A 24,960-nucleotide genomic window follows, 5' to 3' on the forward strand; every position below is an offset into this window, starting at 1 on the left:
CCCCCTATTTGTGCCATTGATCGGTTCACAAGTTATATTTATTATTTATTGTGTCTATACCTACGCGCAGTTAAAATTTTCTTCGCTTTTATGTAATCATAATTAATATTAAATTGCTTTTTACCTAACACTTTATCAAAGATTTCGAATATAAATTTAACTAAGACATATATTTTAGGAGTTTAAAAACGAAAATATTGATGAGGGGGAAAGTCCGACAAATACGTTATCCAATGACAACGTAAATGATACGATTACTACTAAAAAGTCTACACCATCAGAGGAATCAAAAAGCATTAAATCTTTAAACACTTCCGAACTATACGATGAAAATACTACAGATTCCGAAATTTCCGTAAAAAAAATCATTCAAGTGGTCAATATGGAAACATCTGAAAGTGTTGGTGGTGGTCATTGTTGGACTCCGACTGAAAAAGAGAAAATACCTTCTAAATGTAAAACAGCATCTATAGAAGAGCCCATTTCTCTACTCATTCCTGGTATGATTCCTAAGAACTCTCAAGTTTTAATAAGCGATGGTCCACTCAATACTCCCTCAGAAACTGAGGATCACGAAGCAGTAATTTCAAGCAAAGTTACATTATCATTAATACCTGTGAGTAACATAATATGATTTAACGTATTGTATTAAAATTAAGTAATAAGTAATATTTTCATTGCGTACAGTTAATTTACTTTCTCGATTTAAAGGCAAGATTTTTATCGGATAAAGTAGTTGTTTATCAAATTAATACTATTCAGTATGAGCAATTTGTACATTGTATAATAATAAATAACTTATAATTAAAAAATTACAAACATTAGGTACATCATGATTCTTGAGTCATGACATCAGGGTCGAAGACATCAATAATAATCCTAACTAAAAATAAATAATATCATTATGTACAGATATCGAAATTTACATTTTCTGTTAAAATAACGAATAAGAATAACTATTTTAGTAAATTATCGCGTTGACATCTAAAGACAATTTATTTTGAATACTATTTTAATGTACTTACTGTTTATCACGAGTGAATTATGTAAGGTTATAATTTTGTTTTAATTTAATTTCTAGGACGACCGAGTAGAGGAATACCTAACTGGTGATGAAGCAGAAGATGATAATACTACTTCAACACTACCAAACATTAACTAATATGGCAAAAAATGAAAACATAAACGTATGATTTACCTATATTTAATAATTATATGTCGAGTAAATATATTCAATGTACATGCACGATTTTAAAATAGGTAATGTTTGGGGATTTGACGAGAGTAATAATATGGGAATAGGACCGTATATTATGAAAGTTTTTAATTGCACATTTACTATGCACTTAAATATTTTGAGGTAGATTTTAATGTTATAACTTTATGAATGAGCCATTATAATGAACTTTTCAATGTATGTTAACAAATATGTGATCAGTATTATTTTATGTATACCTAGTTTGTCAATTTATAAGTACATTTTTTTGTTACTTTTGAAGTACTTTAGACTGATAATGTTGCCAAATGTTTAGCAAATATTTCTTGAATTTATTGTACTTTACCTGTAATAAATATCTGATGTGTCAAATCAAAAAATGGATGTTCTTTTTTTTTTTAATTTCTGTGCAGAGCAACGAATGTATTGTTTTTACAATGTGTGTTTTTTTATTTTTTTTTGTGACGTCAACTTTAGGACCAGTAAAAGTTGCTTTAACTCAACTTTGAGGGTGAAATCTGGTAGACAATTGTATCTAGATGGTACTTTTTTAGGGGAGGGGTTGAACATTTTTTTAATAGTAAAAATTCTCGGGTTTTACAAAATGATCAAAAAATCAAAAAATATATTAGTGGAAAGGGAAATTTTTATTCAGTGCCAGATTTCAACTAGATGATTTTGTTTTAAGTTGAAAATGAATAACTGTAGAGACTTGAATTTTTCAAAAAATATTAACACTAGTATTTTCTAGCCGTGATATAATTTTCAAAATATTTTGGCTCGTTATATGTGCATAGATATGTAAAATATTTTAGTAAGTTAAGATTTTTTCGATTTATATATTATGATAAAACTTTTGTTTGAGTAAATACTAAATAAATCAGTAAATTTATACAATTATAATTTCCATAAATTATTCTTACCATGATTAATAAATATCGAAAATCATAAGACATAAATCATAATACATTTAATGTCAAATTTTGTCGAAATTCTTAAAAATCATGGACATTTTCAAATTATTTTATAGTTGAAAATATATCTAATTTTTAATTTTAATCGCTAAGTCTTGATAATGTTATACAAAATTTCCCCGTTAAAATGTTGACAAAATTGGACATTTAAACTAAAAATATCGGTTTTAGACGTTTTAGTGATTATTCACAAAATATTTATATTAATTTTAAGCTATTCCTACGTTGAGACGTGGTATATACACCGTCCTATCATGGTAGATTACTGAGTACCTAGGTGGCTAGGTACTGACCAATAAGTTAGGTAATACAGCTAATAATAATTAATATTATGCGATTTGTTTCTATTTTTGGTAAAATTAGTTACCTTACGTATTACTTATAGAAAAATAAATTACTTATAGCAATATAAATGTATAATATGGCTTGGTGTGACGTAGTGCGTACACTCAACTGCGAAAACGCACTGACTGCTGAGTGTACGTAACGACCGGCGTTGCTAGTTCCCGGATGGGTGAACACCCGGGATTTTTAGCAACGAATCCTTGCCACACATTGAAAAACTTGTTTTCAACCGTTCCTCCCCCTACTAACAACCTACAAACAAACAAAAAAAAAAAAACCAACAGCTAATGTCATAAGTTGCCGGGCTCAAGCTCAATGAAAAAAAAAAAAAATAATAAATAAATGTATAGGTAATAAAATATTCTTAGAGATATAGGCCCAAAGACCGTCTCTGATCTGAATTTTTTTTAGTATGCAATTATTTTTAATTACAATAAAACACATTAATTTCAGTACAAAGAGACTTCTCTGTTTTTTTTATTTTTCATATGTTTTCCTATTTAATTCAAATAATATAATTATATACGGGTTTAATATACCAAAACTTTTCTGTATATTATTTGATTTGTTAAAAGTAAACATATTTGTTTTATTTGTGTAATATTATGTACCTACAGTATAAATAATAATTCGGCCTGTCTACTTATGTCACAATTCACAAGTTAGTATATTGAGCCAGTTCATAGTAATATACGATTTTAGTAGCCAGTAGGCAGTAGCTGTTACAGTCTACTTAAATTATGTGGTTGGTAAGATTCCAAATATCACGCATTAAATATAGACATATATAGTATAGACTATAGATAAAAATTATAAATCATATGTCTATATAAGTACAAGATTTTCAAATTGTTTCTAACTACTAAACATAATTAAGTACATAGTATGTATGGATATACTTAATTATATAAAATTAAAAATAATACATTCAATTTTATATATTCAAAAATTGTTTTACACAAAACTACATATAGGTACTATACACATAAACGTAATAAATAATAATAATATTATGAGAAAAAATATAAGTGAAGTCACTAAAAGATTATGTATATGGGTAATTAACATAATATTATATTATCATCAATATGCCTAGTCAATAGGTAGTAATTTTTAATGATCACTGTTTGGGGGGTATCTACTACCAGTACTACCTATATGAAATATGAATATAATAGAGTAGGAAATAAAATAATAATGTGGTCATCTATTATCAATATACCTTTCTTTGAAATTTAAACTAGTATCCAGTAAGTACACTAGGTAAAATTACTTTTTATTAACTTTCACTATACATCATTATCTACTGTTAATTATTGAAGATAGTTCCTTCATCCTTGTTTGAATTGCAACCGTGGGTATGATATACGTATGCAATTACAAAGTTATCAAATAATAGAATTCTATGACTTCCACTTTGGAAAAGTAGGCACCAACCTACCTATATTACATATGAACACAGTTCACACGCACTTATAGGTAGGTACCTAAATACCATATTTTCGGTAGCTAACCGCGTATTTTATACGCATTTTCGTATATTTGTCCATTGTCACAATATTATTTTCAAAAACCGTTGAAAATTATTGTCTATAGCACTGTTGTTTTCGCGAAATCACGGTAGCGAAAAAAAGAAAAAAAGGAAAGCGCAGAACATAATAACACGATAACTGGATAACGTTTATAACGATTGGCGTAGAGGTGGAAAGTTGTTGTCACGGGAGACCGCACGATAATGAGCAAGAAAGTGTTTCAGACCTCAGACGTCCTCAGTACGTATTGTATCGCCGCGACAGTGTGTTCACACGTGCGTGAACTGCAGTTTCAGTACCCGGCAGGCAGGTGCAGTAGTGGTGTGCTGTACCTACCGTGAAAATAAACGGTCATTTCTGTCAGAAAATTCAAACCAAAGTTCCGTAATAAGAATACGCCATTTACAGCTGGCACGACTCCCCGGTCAAAAACAAAATAAAGTAGGTAAGTGATCCAAATTTTGTTTTAAATAGATAGTTTTTCGTCGTAGTTACCTACCGTCTTTCGAAAACTATATTGAAGAGTCGAAGGGAAAATTGCTATACACTATAAAGAATCACGTGTGTAAAAGGTAAACACTCGCTTATATTAAATCGCATGCAGTGGGTAGAAAAAAGTGCAATATAATATTATTATTGTTGTGACTTGTGGCTATATTTTATATTATACCTATTATGTGACGCTGGTCACACGTTTTCGAGCTTCTCGTGATTATTGAATATCAGTATACGTACAATTTACCTATATGAAATGTCTAAACTGTTGTATATCACCTATGTAATATTCGTATACTTGGTTTTTTGAGTGTAGGCAGAGGCAGAACAACCGTGACTGCACTCGTACTGCGGGAGACGGGAATATTGATTTTACAGAATCTGCTGTTACCCGGCGTACCGGCGTCCGGTAGTATTATGAAATCTACCGTGGTTGTAATTCGTGGTTAAGGTTATACGGTTATACAGGACTGTTATTGAATTCTTGAATGCGGATATGCATAAATGTTCAATTTGTTGATTTGTGTAGTGATAAATATTGTTTTTTGAAAAATAATTCCAATAATGTGTTAGTTTGAGGTTTAATAATGTAATATATTGTATAACATATCTTCTATAAAATAATCATTACCTATGACATTATGCCCGTATACTGCAAAGGTGAACATTAACTAGTTAAAAAAATTAAAATTTTTTTAACTTTTTAACTTAACTAGTTAGTTTTTTTTTATTTAACTTATGAACTTAACTAGTTTAATTTACAGTTGAAATATCTTAGCTTTTCTCAGTTGATTTAAAAAAAATCCATCAAGTTAAAAACATTTTGAAATTTTTCGTTTATACGTAAATATTACTATTACACATGAAGGTTATATACTCATCTTCACGGATTATGACATTCAATTGCTATACGATATAAAAAAATATATTTGTTAAATTATTTATTTGAGATGAGTATACTTTAAATTAATAAATAATAGAAAAGTAAAAGGGTATACAGTGTACATTATGATAAAAGTTCAATAAAATTGTTTTTTATAATTTACAATTTAGAAACTAGAAAGACACATTCACTCTTTATGTGATTTACATACTACTTAAAAAAATAGATTAACTTATTTTTAAACTGAGTTAAATTTATAATTTGTTAACTGTTAACTTTTAACTTATTGATCTTGTGTCCTCTTAACTTAACTTAACTTGAGTTAATTATTTTCATTAACTTGCTCACCGTTGGTATATTGTATATATTCCAGTAAGCAGTAGGTATACGTTATACCACATATATTATAGCAACTATATAGATGAAAATATATAACCATGAAGAGGGTGATAAAATTATGTATTTCTATATGTAAACGTGTCTTTATTTTTCAAAATTAAGGTAAACACTTAAATTGGTTCCAAAAATGTTGTTTAATTTTAAGTATTATCTAATGTTACCCATAAGACACCCACAATGATGACGAAGGGATGAATCACAATACCTTCCTTTTTCCTTTTTTTTTGTCAAATAGTTTAAGGAAATGTTTAGTACAATTCTATTTTTTGTTTCCAACTAATGGCTATGTATAGCATAATTATTTATTTTTAAATTGTAAGCCATTTCTACGTTCTACATTTGTATGCAAGTATTGATATTTTATTTATTCATACTATAATTCTCTATTTTGTATTTTTAAGCGTGTTTTCCTGCAATTTTACATACTAAAACGGTCGTGTTTATTAAAAATAATGTATATAAAATACAAAAATATATTAATATTAAACATTTTGGTACCTAAGTAAATAAAATATTTGCAATATTTTTATTTATTGTTAATTAATTATTATTTATCGATAAGGTAAGAATAATATACGAATAATGATGATAAAATTAATGAGTATTAAATGGATAAAAAATAATTTTCAAGCGATTTTAAGAACTTCTTAGTAAATTTCGACCTATGAATTTTAAAACAATTTACCCACCATAATTATTTTATTGTAATATTGAAAAAATTGTTTTTAGGTATCCCTACTTCATATTTGTATAATTGTTTTGATATGCACTTATTCAATTAGTAGGTACTATTGTAAATCGAGCTCAGCTAAGTTTAGAATCAGACAGGGGCAGATCTAGGGAGGGTTCAGGAGGTCCGCTGATCCACAGTTAATATTTGCTGATCAAATTGGCCTCTTTTCACATCTTGGGTAGTTGGGCACTTGGATCCTCGAATAAATACACATACAATATAGGTAAATGATTTTTTTTTTGTTTTATATACCTAGTACACAAGTATAGATTTTAATCTGGTTTTAATAAGTGGCCCCTTGAAATGTGCTGACCCACAGTTTCTAACTCTGGATCCGCCCTGGAATCAGATTTCTAAGATTTGATATTTTTCAATTGTTTAATACTATAATAATAATAGTGAATCATAACACGTTATTACACATTTCATGATTATATATCTTGTAGCCTGTATACATTTTAAAATGTTATTATATATTTAGGTCAGGGGGGGTAACAGCGACGTGGGTTTGCAAAATCTCAGTTTAATAGAACATACCATCTTACTGTCTTCTTACGTGGAACATAGTTTCTTATCATCCATTAATGAACATATCAGAAATTCGAATTTGAATTCAAAAAAGTGTTTTGATAAATTTTTAGTTGAAAAAAATTATAAAAAAAAAAGTGTCGGACTTTCTCTGCTACCGGGGTAAGTGCAAAATCGGCACTTTTAATACAGTTATAGACGAGATATTCCTTGGCCGGGGCAAGTGCCATAAACTAATAAAAATCTTCAAAGAAATTCCGTTGAAAGTATTCAATTATTTTAATTAATTTTTCAAGATTTGACAGACCATTAGTTTATTTTAATTTATAGTTACCTAATACATATTAGTTTTTTAAGTTTTGGTTGATATAATGTTCACACATATTCAAAGTTTAATTGTCAACTATTTACATATTTAAATATGAATATTTGTAACTCATAAATATTTTAGTCACAAATAATATTTATAAAACCTTTTTAACTATTTAACAAAATAAGGCATGTCGTGCTTTCTCCATAAATCATGTCGCACATTCCCCGTATGGAACTTTACACGAGGGAAATGCATAATCGGCTAATACTCATTCGTATCATACAATTGGCATAATTCATAAATTAAATAGTATTATAAGTATAAATTAACATTTATTTACCTAATTTGAAATTATTTCGAGCAATTTTGGCGGGTGAACTAGAGCGTTGAATTATCGTCGACTTAAAAAAATACGAGTAAATAACTGATTAGCTTTTTGTTGGATAGTGATAACTGCTATGTTTGATATGCTAAAGTGTAACCAACATTATACAACATTCGATTACTATTAAACTTCGTAATCTTCATGAAATCAACTTTAAAATAGAAAGATTGTATTTCTTATAACCCTATTAGGCACTAGCCCCGTAAGAACCCCACCTGACTTTATATATTTCATTATCTAACTAGTTGATTTTTTTTCTAGTTTTATATCATTTTTTAGCATTCACATTTTATAAGATAAATCATTATAATTATAGCTTAATGTACCTATATTAAATAATGCTTATGATGATTTAATAGTAGTACCTACATTATATTAGCATGTTTTAATAACAATTATAAATCATTGTAAGAGAATGTTCAAATTTTTTAATAAAATAGTTACTTAAAAAAATGTATAAATTTGTATAAGTTAAACAATGAACAATAAACAAGTTTGGACATTTTGAGAAACATATGGGTTGTAATCAGCTGTAATAACAACGGTAATCCGGTACAAATGAACCAAACAGAATATTATATTTTTCGATAGGTTCTATATTATGTATATAGTGTATACTATCTTTATTATCTTATACTAGTTTTACTGGTTTTAATATTGTGAATACCGCATAGTAGTTGTTGGAAGGCGTTACTTTTGCTAACTAGTTCCTACGTAAATTTTAAGGAAAGTGAAATCTTAAAAATAATAATATATTTAAGAATGTGTGGCTTTCATTTATTTTATATCATTTCGTGTCTTACCATTATTATTTATTAAAATTACTTGAATAGTTAAAAAAAAAAATACAATCATTTAATATTTTAAAATTGGTATAATTAATTTTACTTGCTTGTTATACATATATTTCACATATTTTATTAGAGAAAATTATTTAACTTTTTAAATTTAAATTCTGAGTGAAGCGTATAAGTATTATTATCATTAATGTATACGTGGTTTTATAATGGTCAATGTAGTGTTTTTTAATTTTTTGTGTATCTGGAGACACTTATTAATCAAAAAATACTTCAATATTGAGGGTGTTTTTTTGGAAGAAAATTGGATCAAGTTTTTACTGTGAGGGGGGGGGGATATTATTATTAAAAACAATCTGAAAAATCGAAATGAAAATTGTGGAATAGTTTACGCAAAACCAGCTTTCGACAAGATCGATTTTATTTTTTGTACATACTACATACCTACCTTAATCAAAAATGAATAATTTTAGAAACTTGAAATTAATATAAAATATTTATTTTAACAAATAGCATATTTTTATGATTTATTTTTCAAAATATTTTGGCTCTGTCTGACATTCATAGATTTTTCAAAATTTTTTTTTGATTTACGTATGGTAAAATTGTTGTTTGTAGGTATTGTAAAACAAAGCTTGAACGTTTTTCCTATTAAAAAAGAAGTTAAGTGTAAAAACTATAAGCTACTTAAATACTTTTACATAGCATTTGAAATTCAAATTTTGATGACTTTGGATTTCAACGTATAATAATAATTTAACTCAAACAGTTTTTGTTATTTTATTATTTTTATAAAAATATTAATCGTAAAAACTTTTAACGTTCCACTATTACTTAAATTATAATTTTCTATACTACACACATTGAAACTTAAAAAATATTTAGACTAATTTTAAACTTCTTATACCGTCAAAAATTTATTCACACCGTCATATACAGTATATTGGTATTAAAAATTTACGGATAACTTATAAGTTATAAATTATAAAAAATAATTGTTTTTCACACGCAATGAATATATCGTTGAATATAAATTTAATATTTCCATTACAGATTACAGTGACGAAGTACACTAGATATTTACAATACAACAGAGTGACATACCCGAATTTTTTACCTTTAGGTATAGGTAATAGGTATATGTGTAGAGCTTTTGATTTCGCCTTTCACACGATCATATACAGTAGATGCTCATGATTATATTTGTATAGAACATACCAACGAATGCTATATTTCATGTATTTTTAGTTATTAATTAATGATTGTACGGTTAGTTGTATGGTATATTATTGTACTATATTTAATTTTGAAATTAATTAATTTCGGTTGAAATGTTGGTTATATTATAAATTTATAAATTGCAATTATTAATTAATATTTGATATCATTGGCTAATCGATTATAGCTCCTCCATTTTATAATTTTTTTTTTTTAGTAAAGTTTTTAACGTAATTTTTATTTTAAATAAAATGTTTACGGCTAGAACTAGACATAAGTACAGCAGTAGATATTGCTTATTAATTATTACACTATGATCATTTGAAGTTAAAATACACATTGACAAAAAAAATGTAAGAGTTAAAAATTAATTAAAATAATGAAATTGGGAATGTCCTAAATATCCGATAATTGTACACATAAACTCAAATGTTTCGCAGGAATGTAATGTTACTTTTATTTTGTGTTCCACTTAACTGTTCTACATTTTCTGATTCGATACATATACCTGCTCGTATTTTGTCCTCCAACCACCAGTCCAGACACTGTTTTCAAATTGTAACAATTATTGAATTATTAATAACAGTTATTATATTTTAGGTCAAAGTGAAAAACTTATAACCAAATTTGGTTAATATATTTTGTATCTAATAAAATGAGTATCATATATAATTACTGTACACTCTGTACAATGTACATACTACACACATATGGTTTAGGTACCTATAATACAATAGTATAGGTCATCTAAGAATATTTTACCATCAAACAAGGATTGGAATTATAGTTTGCAAAATGTGTTTGAACGATAATTATTTACTTAAATGTATGTATCATATATTCTTTATAAAATATTCTTAAAATAATATGTTATATTGGAGTTATTACCATCAACCATTATATATGTTTAAATATAACGAACAATTGAAAATGATAATGTGTAGAACTTCTAGAAACTTAACAATATTATTTATTTATAATTTATCAGTAGGTTTCTAATAAAAACATTTGTGAAATGATGAAAACAATTTCAATGGTATTTTGCATTTACGTAACAAACCTTCAACATGAATAGAAGTCACGATTTTATTCATATTATGTACATTGGGTGTCTTGCTCAGTGAATTATCTATTAATGGTTTACATTTATCTTAAAAGAATTATACTTTAACCATCTTAAATATATCAAATAAAGTGTTGATTTTTTTAATTCACTTACAAAAAATGTTGATTAGATTTCTATTTTGCGATTAATATCGTTTAGTTATGAATATTATGAGTTGGTAGGTATACTATCATATTGAAATACCTGTAGCAGATATAATATATTATCCAATCACTTAATAATCAAAACAATAAAAATCCAAACAGGATATCGATCCCGGTATTTGGTACTCAGCTCATTCTGCTATTCTCTACTCAGCAGAATAACAATTTATTAATGAATAATAATATCTTTTATTTAAGTTAAGTGTTAAATCATCTCATTAAACAAAACTATTCCGAGATGATATAATTTACTATATTAATGTATATTGAAGTATCGGCCGTTATAATAGCTCCCATAAAAATAATATACGATTAAACATTTAATGAATAAGATAATGAATGAAAAAGTAGGCTATTTATAAGGGCATAAGGCTATAACTATCCTATATACATACTGACATATTGTATCTAAATATTTGATTTTAGTATCAAAATAAGCTATAAATTCAATCTGGTCCTTTAAGTTATTTTATAATAGATAGGTATGTACTTTAACTACAAAATTGTGTGCAGGCCTCGTATAAATAGGTTATATTATAACCTGTTACATACATTATACATATTGTAGATGCCTACCAATATGTTGTTATTATTATTATTGCCATTTTAAAATATTTAAATATCTATTGGAAGAAAAATAACTTATAAATGATTTACTAATTAGTATAATTTATATTGCCTACTATTGAGTAATATATTCAAAACTTATAATCAATTTAAAAAAATTTTATCACTTTGAAATGTTGATAATTTATGCTAACATGTATTCATATATTAAGCTGTTATTTATGTGTATATACTATATACTAAAATAGAAAAAATATATATGTATGCATCAGGTTATATTTGTACAATAGTCGATGGATAAAATGTAATTATTGTATGATTTAATCACATAGACATCTACAAAAATATGTAAATAATGTTGACAAACGTTGATTTATTTTACGTAAAACATCAATATCTTGTTGCATATGACATATTGTGCATCCCAATAATCAGTGACACTACAGAAAATTTATACTTTGCTGTATGATGATTATTTGAAATATAATTCCACTTTCATAAGATTTTTTTAGAAAATAATAACTTACAAAAAAATTATCTTATAACGTTATATATTATCATAATAATTATTAATTAATACCTATTGGTACTATTTAGTCATCAATACGCTTGTATTAATATATGAGTATATGATATAGGTAATAATTATTAAGAAATAAGAATATTGATTTGTGGTGTAGGTATATAAAATATTATAAAAAAGTATAAAAGTAAGTAATAAACGAAAAACAATAATTATCGTATCACACCAGTTAATTTGTTAAAAAAAAAATATGTAATTTCAAGTTTTTCATTAATATTTAATGTTGCTACAAAATATAATTGCGTATTATCTTATCGTTATGATTTTTTAGAAAGTATTTGAATTTCATACTTTGAAGATTTTGATCTAATATTTAACCAATAGTTTTTATTTATAAGTATTTTAACTTTTAAGTATTGGAAATTCAAACAAATAGTTGTAAAGCGGCACCATAATAACCTATCATAATAATTGCGCTGTAAGGCCCCTAAGCGCAACTAGGCTTAGCCACCTCCCAAAAAAAAAAAAAAAAATTGGAATAGTCCCCCAAAATAAATTATTCAATTGATTCCTAAAATATTAAAAAACATTTAATAATTCAACTGTATTTCTTTTTAATTATTTTGAAAAGCTTTTAAAGTTTATAATTATTTTATGTTGCCTACCTTTCTATAAATCGTGGCTAATATACTAGAGTCATAAACACATATTTTACCTTATCTATGATACACATTTTTATCGTTCGTATTATGTACGCATTGGTTAATTGGCGATTGAAAGTGATAATCTGTTACGGGTCACTGCGTATCATTTATAATAATATGTTATTTTTCCAGTTCCCCGTTACAGATCCATTCCCCGCCGGCCTGAAAATTGATAAGCTTTCAATCACCAATAGCATCAGTAGGTAATACGTTTCTCGATAAATGTGAACGGAAAAATGAAATGGCTGTCTTCAAAAATTCATTCTGTAATAATAAAAAACAACTTATTTTAATCTCATTCAGGAAAATTTAACCAAGAAAGTTTTCCTAAATGTCTACAAGATGGTTTAAATGGCTAATATATTGCTAAATTCTTCTACAATATCCGAGCGTGCATTTTCTGCCAGGAAGCGAATAAATATCTCTACATTAGATCAAGATCGCTTTACTCTTTAGTACTGAGTATTGAAAAATATGTAAAAATTGATCCTGGAATCATTTTAGAACAATTTGCAGCCATCAATAAAAGAAAAATGAATCTCTAATAACATATTAATAATTATTTTATGACGCATATAAATATAATTTAAAGTAAATGTTGGTATTTTAATGGTATTTAAATATGAAGATGGTGGGTGGGGGTAACCTTTGGAATAATATTGTAGTGGGGCTATAGTCCCCCCCTAAGATTTTGTGGTAGTTGCGCCACTGGCTGTACTTATAGAGTATATAGGTAGTATACTATTTCTACTTCACCCATCATATAATTACCATAACTCTAAAAGCTCACAAATAAAAACGATTCGATCCACTTCGTAATTTAGAAAAAAGTAAAAGCCTAAAAATGTCCTATGATAAAATTATATATTATATTATATCTTAAGCACTAAATTGTTTTTAGTAATAAATTAGTGTATTGATACTTAGTATAAGTTAAATACTTAAATTTATCATGGTATAATTATTTACAGTTGAGTCTCGATAACTCGAATTTCAAGGGGAATGAATATTAAATTCAACTTATGTATTTTTCGAGTTATATATCTACCTCTAACACATCTTAAAAATACTTCAGCTTTCAAGGGGTATAAAAAATTCAAGTTATTTTTTATTATTTCAAATATTGATGGGCGGAAACCCATTTAAAACATAGTACAGTAATATTTATAGGTGATGATGTTATCGAGGTTTCGAGTTATCAAGGTTCAAGTTATCGATACTGAATTATATACTTATGCATAAATAAACATTAGCATTTATGTTTATTTACAAAAATAAAATCCCTATATTCTGGGTATAATATTGGGCTCAACCAGTTTGTATAATTATATAAAAAAATATAAATAATAATAATTGATATTAATGTGTATTTTTTTTTATTCCAGGTGAGCAAGAGTATCATTCGAATGAAGTAATTTTTTTTATTTTAAACGGTCTTATAATTACAAGGCTATCAATAACCATGACAGAAAATAAAAAAGAGTCAACTCATCCACCTCTTAAGAGATATAGGTAGATAAAAAAACCTAGTATAGCTTACATGAATTCCAATAGATCCATTTAAGTGTCTGCACCCATTATTTAAAAAAGTTTAAATATATACATTTTTTTGCAAATATTCTTTTTATATAATTTTATGTTAATTATAAACAACATTTATGAAAAAAAAATATTTTTTGTCTATTTTTCATCATTTTCATTTTTAAGTTTTTACTTTTTTGAAAGATACGATACCTTTTATTTCATATTCCGAAGCAGAATATTATTTGGAGTATTTCAATTTATGAAAAATAAAATGTCGGAGAAGTAGTTCATTAGTTATAACTTATAAGTATTAAAAGTTTAGATTAGTGGACAACATTTTGCAGGGTACCTCCCTTACCACTCTACTCTGCTCATCAAATTTTTAAAATATTTATATATAACGAACTAATTGTCTGTAATTTGATCTTTGTGGGTTTAAATACTCAAAATAATATTCTGCTGTGAAATATGAAATAAAAAATTTAGGGTTTCATTCAAAAAATAAAAAACTTAAAAAATTATAGCGATAAAAAATAGTAAAATTTTAATTATTTTTCAGAAATGTTGTTTTGAAATGACATCAAATATGTAAAAAAAATATTTTCAAAAAAGTAGAAACTTTATAAAATAATGGGTGTAGACATTTAGATGATTACCCTGTTTGATATTAGAAAATAATTAATCTTTATTGCTTATTTATTTTTAGGTCGAATTCTATGGGAAATTCAGTTGCTTATGCAGGCTTATTACTCATCGAGTTAATTCTTTTGGCTTTAAAATTCATTTATACTACCGTTGAGTCCATTATACGAACATTTTTACCGCCATTAGAAAAATCACTAAAAGACGAAGTTATATTAGTAAGTTGTTTAATAAATAGTATAATATTGTTAAGTAAGATATGCATAATATGATGCACACGTGTTCTAATTAATGTTATAATTTATTGCTTTTACACTTGATAATTAGTATAGGTAGAAACCAGCCACCAAGCCACCAGGTATTGAGTGTAATTGTAAAAAAATAAAAAAATATAAAAGTATAAAACCAGAATGACTTCATAATATATCAGTTACATCCTTATTTTTTTTTAGAAAAAGTTTCAGTGTTTCACAAGACTTGCATACTTTTATTGAAGATGTCTTATATTATAATATTTCACAAACCTTAACATATAAATTATACAGTCATTCAAACAATCCTTTCTAGTGAAATAGATTTATTTAAAGACCTTACAAAACCACTGTACTTTCAAGCGCATATTGAATTATAATAATATTGCCATAAGGTAGGTCATGTATTTACCGTTTTATGGCACCACATAAATTACCTACTTATAATTTCACTCTTCATTATTATAGTTTTAATAACTGGTTTTATATTATTGATATTTAGCAAAAACATCATGATAGATAAATATTTATCATGAAAAAAATCAATCAATTTTTTATTTTAAAATACATTTAACAGTCCTATTAATGTTAATATTTTATTATTTATAACTGGATTACATAAATAAATATAAAATACAATTTTCTAATTAATAGGTATTTGCACTAAATTGTTAACTATACGTCATATTAATTTTTCTAGATAACTGGTGCTGGTCATGGTATTGGTCGAGAATTGGCATTATTGTTTGCCGTACAAAATGCAATTATTGTATGCTGGGATTTAGACGAAAAAGGAAATAATGAAACTAAACACATTCTTAAGATTAAAGGTTACAAACGTGTTTACACTTACAAGTGAGTACATTTTTACATTCACCCACGACCCGTCTATATAAAACAATACAAAATGCATGCATTACGTTTTTATGGACCTATAGTATAATATATTAGAATTTTATTTATAACCTTAGTATTAAGTGTTATTAAGTGCTTATAAAGTTCTGGAGAGCAGTGCAGGGTTTACAAATTATGGCACCTGAGGCATAACATAATATTAATTATATTATAAAGCCCTATAATGAGTTACTAAAAAACAAAAATCATATATTCATATGTTATGAACATTTATATTTTCAATGAATTTTAATAAGATATTGATTTACCTACCATAGCCCAGACAGCAATTTTTTGTTTAAAATTATTATTATAACATTATAATCACGATTCACGAATAATAATAGTAGAAAGTTATTTTAATAATATTATAATATTATCATTACAGAATGCTGTCTGGGAGAATTATATTATGTAAAACGTGTAGTTTTTTTTATAAAAAGGTCACAGCTCGTTCATTTTAGTTTTTTTAGAGCCTTTTTTCAGAAACTAAAACTCGATAATTATTTTTTTCGATTTTTTTTTTTTTTAAAGAAACAATATTACTTTATTTTTTAAAGAGATTTTAACTAATCAGTAATCACACACATTTGAGAACTAGTTAACATTGAACAATGATAGACGATTATAAGTTAAGCTTTGGAATTTAAAGCTCTTAAAATCCAGGGTTGGAAAAAACCCCGGGTTTTCAATTTTTTTTTCAAATAAAACCCCGAAAAACCCTAAAGGTTTTATTGTGAAAAGTAATAGTGGGAGTAGGATGAATACTACTAATGGGCGGTTTTATCGGTTTTTCCTGAAAAAAAATCATCCAAAAATATAAGAATTTTTTTCCATGTATTAGGTGCACTATTTTTACCTTATCTGTGTTATTGAAAAATGCTTAATATGTGTCGGCCCCGCCGAAAACTATATGATAATATGTCAGATATTAACATTCCAAAATTTTCCCATTGTTATTAATGTTAGTGGTTCTTAACTTAAATGGAATTTTTAAGTTTTTTGTTTGTCTTTTATTGTTGAATAATTACTATTTTGATAAATTAACATTTATATGTCATGTTAACAGTCATTGGTAGTGGTCGTAAAGCTGGATTATGACAATGTACGAAATTTGAAATCATATTTAATATTTATTGATAGTTAAATTTTTTTTAATCAAAGTTGAATTATCAAGATAAATAATAGGTACCTTTTCTGAAAATAAAACAAGAAAAAAAAATTTGGAGTGAATTTCTATTTCACCCAGAAAAGCAGCCCGGCTTTTTTCTAAATATAATATAAAGAATATAATTTTTTTTAATGAAAATAAAAAACTAATAAAAATATTTGCTTTGAAAACTTATAGGCAAATTCAATTTCAGTAATTTATTTAACATTTAATTTTGCGCTGACTCAGCTTATTAGAGAAAATGTGGCATTGGTAGGTATACTAAAAAGTTATCAACATTAACTAAATCATAAATTTTTTATGTTGTATAGTTTTATACATGGCTTAAATATACTAGGTTATTGTAATAGTACCCAACTATATACTTTAAGATATGGACTGCAGTATCCTTACACTGCCATTTTATTTTTGTTTGATAACAATAGAGGCTATGTGAAATAACCTTGTATATTTAAGCTATGGTTTTATATATAACAAAAATATAAAAATAATAATATGGAGTTATTACAAAATAATATAATAATATTTTTAATGTTGAACTTACATTTTTATACAATTCATATAATTATATGACTTACTATTTCTTGCAGGAAGTGCACAAATCATTTTAATTATTTAACTTTTGGTATGATTATCTTAATTGTTGATGTTTAAATTCTAAATTGTATTTATAATTTATTTAAAATGTAAAAAATTAACTTATTCTAAATAATAATTATAAATTTAGAAAAATAAGCTTATGTACCTACGAATACTAATATAATTGAATATTTTTTTTTGGTACTTGAATTTCCCTTGTTAAAACACTGTGCTTACATATTTAAATATTAGTTGCATTTAAAACCTTTTTTGAAATATTCTTTGAAATTTCGTATAAGTAAATATGACGTATGTTATCTACCTACTTATAAAAATATAATTACTAAAAAAAATAAAATTATATAACCTAATTTAAGCCTTAACCAAATGTAAATCATTAGAACAAAAATGTAGTTCAATAACTAATAGCCTAGTAGCCGATGTTTTTATGTACAATAAAAAAAAATATATATATAATAAAATATATTCCATGTGGGAAATAAGTCAATAAATAAAATTGGTCAACTTATAGTATTGTCTTTAAATATACCTATTTACTCATTTTTTTTAACAAAGAAATAATAGTAATACATTACACTATATTTTAAGTTTGAAAATTATTTTACATTTCGTCATTTATGACGTAACAGACATTTTAATGAATTTAATATTAGATAATTTTAAAATTCTTTGATATGTTTAATTGCAAAGTTGATCTTGGATGTTAATAATTTGTTAAATTAATATAAAATATTAACAGTAGATAGAATTATCTTTGTTTACTGTGAGCCATAATTTATTGTTCGAAATAATAAGTAAAATTATTGCATAATAACTACATAAATTAAGGCTTAGGGGCTTATAAATTATATATAATTATATGAAATGTATATAGTTCTTTTATTTATATTGAATCGTAAAGAGTATAATAATTAATTACAAATAACGTTGACCTAGCCAAAATTCACGAATGACATTGACATTGGTCCTGATGTACCTACGTATTCAATCTCCATGTTAAATTGCTCAAGACATGTTTTGACTGAACAGCAGTATTTTAAATTTTCTTTCTACTGATATTTCAGATAGGAAAGCAAGTTTGTGACGTAGAATATTATAATTCTAACTGTTTAAATTAGAGAGAGTCTTCGTAGTATAAAAACAAACTGGGGATTTTAAAGTAGCATATGCCATATATGATCAAAAATATGAATAACTTTTTTTTGAACTTTTTATTAAAAACTTTCATAAAAATTCAATTATTATAACTCATTGTTTTACACGAAAGAACAATGATCATACAAATAAATACAAATGACTTATCGAAATCGTTTAATAGTAATAATAATATTTTCATCTTGTTTCAGTCATACAAATAAAAAATTAAATTATATAATATTGTATTAAATATAGTTGTATAAATAATAAATTGCATCAATGCCACAAGTAGTAATATGCAAAATGTATGATAAACGGTAACTTTGCATATACGGTCCATTGTTTAAAATGTATAACACGGACACTTTGTACTATTGTACTATCATAAACCTACACAAAGTATCTAAGTATATATATATATATATATATATATATATGTAAATAAAAATACATATATATATAATAAATAAATAATAATAATAATAATAATTATAATAATTATAATATATAATGTTATAAAGTTTTATGAGATTTAAACATTATTTTATTTATTTGGTATTTAAAAGTAGGTAAATTAAAGATGTTATAAATAGTAGGTACCTATCTAAACAAGCCAAAAAATTCAAAATTTTTCAATTTACAGATTAGCTGGTAACAACCAAACATTAATTGATGCTATAGTAAATTTATAAATTATAATTGAATTATATTAGAAAAAGTTAAATTAAAAATTAAATTAAATTTTTTTATATAAATATGTCAATACAATCAGTTTTTTTTAATTTATAGGTTAAGTAACATAATTGGTGCTAAAATAAATGTATAGATTATAACTATGTACGAATGTATAAATACTTAAATTAAATTTTTTGAGCGCAAAATCCAAATTCTACTTTATAACTCCAGCAATTACCCTTCGGTGGACACATATGATATACCTACGTAAACAAAACTATAAAGTGAAAGTAAAAGTATCTGCAACACAAACTTAACTACCTATTCCAACTGGTTCTCTATAGAATGGCAGAATACCTATGTATATATAATGGTTCTTGTAAATTCCGTTTATTATTTCAGACCGTCAATTACCTACTTTAAAAGGAAATTTAATTAATACATTATATCTATTTTGTATGAATCTGCAGCCTACAGATACTATACAGTGGTACACTAAATACCTACCAATTATATATGACACAAATAATTAATAAATAATATATTTGAAATTGTATAACAACTCACGAAGAAAACATTATATTCTTATATGAATGAGAATAATCTCCATCAATTACATTACTTAAGTTAATGCTGTGAAATATATATATGTATAATATATGAGCACACTACCTGTAGCCTATAGGTACCTACATATTTTTATGTATTATATAAATACATAATAACGATAGGACTAACAACGAAATACATATGTATTTATTTTTGGTGTATGTATTTGAGAATTTTATTTATAATGAAAATAACCAAGAAAGAATATTTTTTTTTTCATTTGTTGTGTTTTGTTTAGATTATAAAAAGACAAATAATTATACAAAGATATATTTTTGTAGTTTTAGAAGTTAGAACATACACTCTTAAAGATTTGCACTTTTTTGTTACAACTATATTTACTATTATTCTTTAGTTAGATAATATGCTGCTATATCTTTACAGTATATCTTGAGCCACGCTCCTATGTTATTATTTTTCTGCATATTAAAATGCTTGTTATATAAGAATTCAAATGTTTAACTTATACAGGTACTATACATATAATATGTAACTCTAAATTTATTATAATAATATGTAAATTACTATTAATGTGCGTACCTACGACCCACCTCGTGTACAGTGATATACACAACAATTTAATATTTCGGTTTATTTATTGCTTCTAAGTGGGATAATAATATATGAATATGTGATGAATATAATAGTTATTAAAGATATCGCTATATACCTAACACGACATTTACAAATATAATATCTGATCGGTTATTTTACCTATATTAATATTGATATTAATTGATATCTGGATTTACTATTATTTATGTTTTTGCAGAGTAGATGTGTCTAATAGACAGGAAGTTTTGGATGCTGCAGCCTTAGTTAAACAGGAAGTCGGCAGCGTATCGGTACTAGTAAACAATGCGGGCATTATGCCATGCAGACCGTTGTTTTCTCAAAGCCATGAAGTAATTGAAAAAATATTCAACGTCAACGTTTTAGCTCATTTTTGGGTAAATTCAATGCTGAAAATAAATTGTATACCTACTTAACCAATACATTAATAGCTTAAATGTATAAACTTAAAATTGTTATCAGGCTCTGGAAGCATTTTTGCCAAGCATGATTGAAAATAACCATGGCCATGTAATTGCTTTATCTTCAATGTGCGGTGTCATCGGACTCCCAAATGTTGTTCCATATTGTGCATCGAAATTCGCCGTAAGAGGTAATATTAAATAGAGTTTATTAATTCAAATATGGTTTTACGAATCCAGATACTCATGAGTTATGATCGTGAAATACGAATATGATAAATATAATGTGTATATAATGAACTCTCTCTTTTTTTCTCGAATAAAAAATTTGAAATCATTTGAGTTTTCAGTGGTATTCAAGGTAGTCAAGAACCAAGGTCGTAAAAAATGAGAGTAATTCGATGAGATGCTTTTGTTATGTAATAAAACAGCGTACATATAGATATCTAATATTTTATTTTAATATATATAACATATATATTATAAGTTCTTATGAAGTCAATAAAGTGTATATTTTATGAAAATATTTATTATGGGTTTCAAATTTCAAGTTACAAGTTCTATAAACCAATATAAAATTATAAAAATAAAAAATAATAATGTAAAACATTGTAGGTAGGTATATTATGAAGTATTGACATTTCTATAGTATAACTAATTTATTTCAGGAACGCATGTTTCTACGCTATAACATGATACTATAGCGGAACTTTAAATCAATAAAATTTCAATTATAATATATAATAATATTATATTCGTAAAAATGGTGAATTTTAAGATTATGGGATTGAACGTATAGATTAAATAATTATACGTTTAATTCATTAAATTATAGATTCCAAGCATCAAAAATATACTTAAAAAATAAACTAAGTAACTATGTACGACCGTACACATATTTATTACCTAATCATAGAAATTAGTTATAGTAAATTATTGTATAGTTAAAAAAAACGTTAACAGCAGAAAAAAATGTATATGCACATCTTATTGTGGTTTGTTGTGTGCCCATTTTATGATTTAATATTTACCTATATGTGTACAAAATATTATAATTTAAGCGTTGATAAAATTTACATAGATAATTCGCAAATACAAAACGCTGTTTTTTTAATAATATTTATGTGTTCAACATTGGTTAAATAATTATTTAAATAAATAACGTATGATTTCACAGAACAAAATAATATGATAAATGTGACGTAAGTGGTAGTTAAGTGTGATGTAGGCAGATAGTATTGCATACATATTACAATGTCCGTACAACTAGGTGGTGGACGATATGTTTGCACAACAGTAATAAAAGTATAAAAATTAAAAACCATTCGAATTCTTGCTAAATTTTATTTTCAAACAGTAGGTTGTAGGCATATAATATACTGTATTCCTACAACATTTAGTTCTACACTGTTTTATTAACGACGCATAACAATAAGTAGGTAATAGCTAGTTCTTAGAATATGATATTATGTTGTTATCCTTAAATAGATATTGTATAATATATACATTTACATGTACTTCGTAAAAAAGGTTATAAAATATATTTCATCTAGAAATTATTTTAAAGTAGGTACCTACCTACCATCATATAATAGTATTATATTGCTTATATATTATTCATTCTGCAGATTGCAAAATGCAATGTGCAACTGCGTAGTTTTAAAACGACTGTACTATGTAATATGTACATCGTACATATTATGAAAAATAGTCTGTCAAATATTACACTTATTTATTATAAAGCTATCATTTTCAATATTGTCATTGACACATTAAACATGATAGCCTATCTGGTTTTGCAGGACTCATGGAAGCCTTATACGAAGAGTTAAGAGTTGGAGATACGAAAAACAATAAATCTGAAATCAAATTCACTACTGTTTATCCGATTATGGTTAATACAGGACTAGTTAAGAAACCTAGAAATCGATTCCCGTTCTTGCTGGACATGCAATCGCCTGAAAAAGTAGCCAATATCATTGTAAAGTCGATGAGACGTAACTACAAAGAAGTCAGTATACCGTGGATGCTGATGCCTCTCGACCGGATATCCAGGTACCTATAAATTTTTATATAGACCGGTCCTTGAGTGCTTTTTATGATAAAGTATGGTTCATACTAAATTGTACAATATATCGATCCCTACCACTTTAAATTAGTGAATGGTGGGGAGTACCCAGTTTCGATGTGAAATTCACAAATTCTCTTTAGTTACACTGCGTATAATACTGTATATTATAAACTATAAATATATAGTATAAACTGTACAAATAAAAATTAAAAAATATGTATTATGCTTGCACGAGATGTTTACATCTTACTATGCTTATCCTAATACATTCACACCCACTGATGATACTCATCTACCAGTCTCTAGTCTAAACTTCAAAAACTACAGAACCATTTATAACATAATAAATATTTAATTAAAATTAATTTATCTACTTTTAAAATCAACTATTTATTTTTACGCTAGTAAATTGGATAATTTAGATTTCTAACTCTTTAAGTACCAACCTAACACGACGGATTGTAATTCATTTTATTTTAATATATTCGGTCAATAAGTACATAAAATTGCAATTTAATCATGTAACACAACTTGTGGATCTTTAATTCAAAATTGATTTAAATACAAGTTATGGATACGATGACTAACACCCTGTAGATAATTCTGACTTTGCTGCACTTATATTATGTGTACGTACAACAATTTATAAAGTAAATTTTAGTATAAGTGAAATAGGATTACACGATGTGGATGTGTCATTAGGACTTTATTTGTAAATTCTATACATGATTTGGATATAATTTATAGTGTGTCCAAATATTTATTGTGTATCTTAATAGCTATAAGTTATGTTTGATTTTATAGACTGTTGCCCGGAAAATTCATTCAGAACGTTAAAGATTTCATCGACACTGGCTTGGACCCACACACAGATGACTAAATATTATAGATACCAATCGTTTCTTAGTTGACGTAATTGATTTTATTATACAGCTTTTGATAATATTTGTTAAAAAGACTTGACATATATTGTTTTTTTAATATTCGTTTTTATGTAATGATGTCCGAATTCCCAACAGTAATTTTATTATATTAATTGTATTTTAAGGTATTTATGGTGGTGTATAATTTATACCATATTATTATACTTCTTGATTGTTATATTTATGTAATTTTGTAAATAATTTGTTGTACAATAAATATAAGACATAACTTTGATATTATATTATATTTTTCGAGTAAAATAATTTATTTTCAAATAATATACAGCCAAAATGATTTATAACAAATATGTGTGTAAAGAATTTATTAGGGTACCTAACGGAAACTGATTGTACCTATATATAGCTATATATTATGCATTGTTTGAATTTTATATTATTATCATTCTTAAACTGTAAAGAGCCAATCGGTATGTGTGAGAGTGGAGAGAGTAGTTATCACAGCTGAGAAGGATAATATGAAATCAAAATATTATCAACTTTCATGAAAAATGTATAATATAATAACTGAATAATAGTTAGAAGGTATACGCACGGTAAACGTCGTTTAAATGATTTATCTTACATCAGTTATCACTTATCAGGTGTGT

General features: G+C 25.9%; 2 protein-coding genes across 5 annotated transcripts in view; both read left to right on the top strand.

The window, feature by feature from the left end:
* LOC100159280 (resistance to inhibitors of cholinesterase protein 3) overlaps nt 1–1,596 on the top strand; it is a 13,672-nt gene extending 12,076 nt beyond the window's left edge. For all 3 annotated transcript variants that reach the window (XM_008186457.3, XM_008186458.3, XM_008186459.3), the window contains 2 exons: nt 179–616; nt 1,082–1,596. In XM_008186457.3, the coding sequence (XP_008184679.1) occupies nt 179–616; nt 1,082–1,162 (519 nt within the window). In that variant the 3' untranslated portion in view covers nt 1,163–1,596. The remainder of the gene's footprint in view (nt 1–178; nt 617–1,081) is intronic.
* Nucleotides 1,597–4,276: 2,680 nt separating this feature from the next.
* Nucleotides 4,277–24,658, top strand: LOC100167462 (estradiol 17-beta-dehydrogenase 11). 2 transcript variants are annotated; one of them, XM_001951303.4, is made up of 8 exons: nt 4,277–4,512; nt 14,267–14,393; nt 15,112–15,265; nt 15,999–16,153; nt 21,157–21,334; nt 21,420–21,549; nt 23,161–23,413; nt 24,234–24,658. In XM_001951303.4, exons 2-8 carry the CDS (start codon nt 14,344–14,346, stop codon nt 24,307–24,309), a joined length of 996 nt encoding a protein of 331 aa, XP_001951338.1. In that variant the 5' UTR covers nt 4,277–4,512; nt 14,267–14,343; the 3' UTR covers nt 24,310–24,658. The 2 variants fall into 2 exon arrangements, with proteins under 2 accessions (XP_001951338.1, XP_016661277.1); XM_016805788.2 differs by having other exon boundaries at nt 4,291–4,508.
* Nucleotides 24,659–24,960: the final 302 nt, after the last annotated feature.

The sequence above is a fragment of the Acyrthosiphon pisum genome, chromosome A1, assembly GCF_005508785.2.
Source record: "Acyrthosiphon pisum isolate AL4f chromosome A1, pea_aphid_22Mar2018_4r6ur, whole genome shotgun sequence".
Lineage (NCBI taxonomy): Eukaryota > Metazoa > Arthropoda > Insecta > Hemiptera > Aphididae > Acyrthosiphon > Acyrthosiphon pisum.

Coding starts and splice junctions, on each gene's coding strand:
- LOC100167462 (XM_001951303.4), top strand. CDS start 14,344: ATGACAGAAAATAAAAAAGAGTCAACTCATCCACCTCTTAAGAGATAT. Junction 16,154..21,156: donor AAACGTGTTTACACTTACAA/GTGAGTACATTT, acceptor ATGTTTTTGCAG/AGTAGATGTGTCTAATAGAC. Junction 21,550..23,160: donor ATCGAAATTCGCCGTAAGAG/GTAATATTAAAT, acceptor CTGGTTTTGCAG/GACTCATGGAAGCCTTATAC.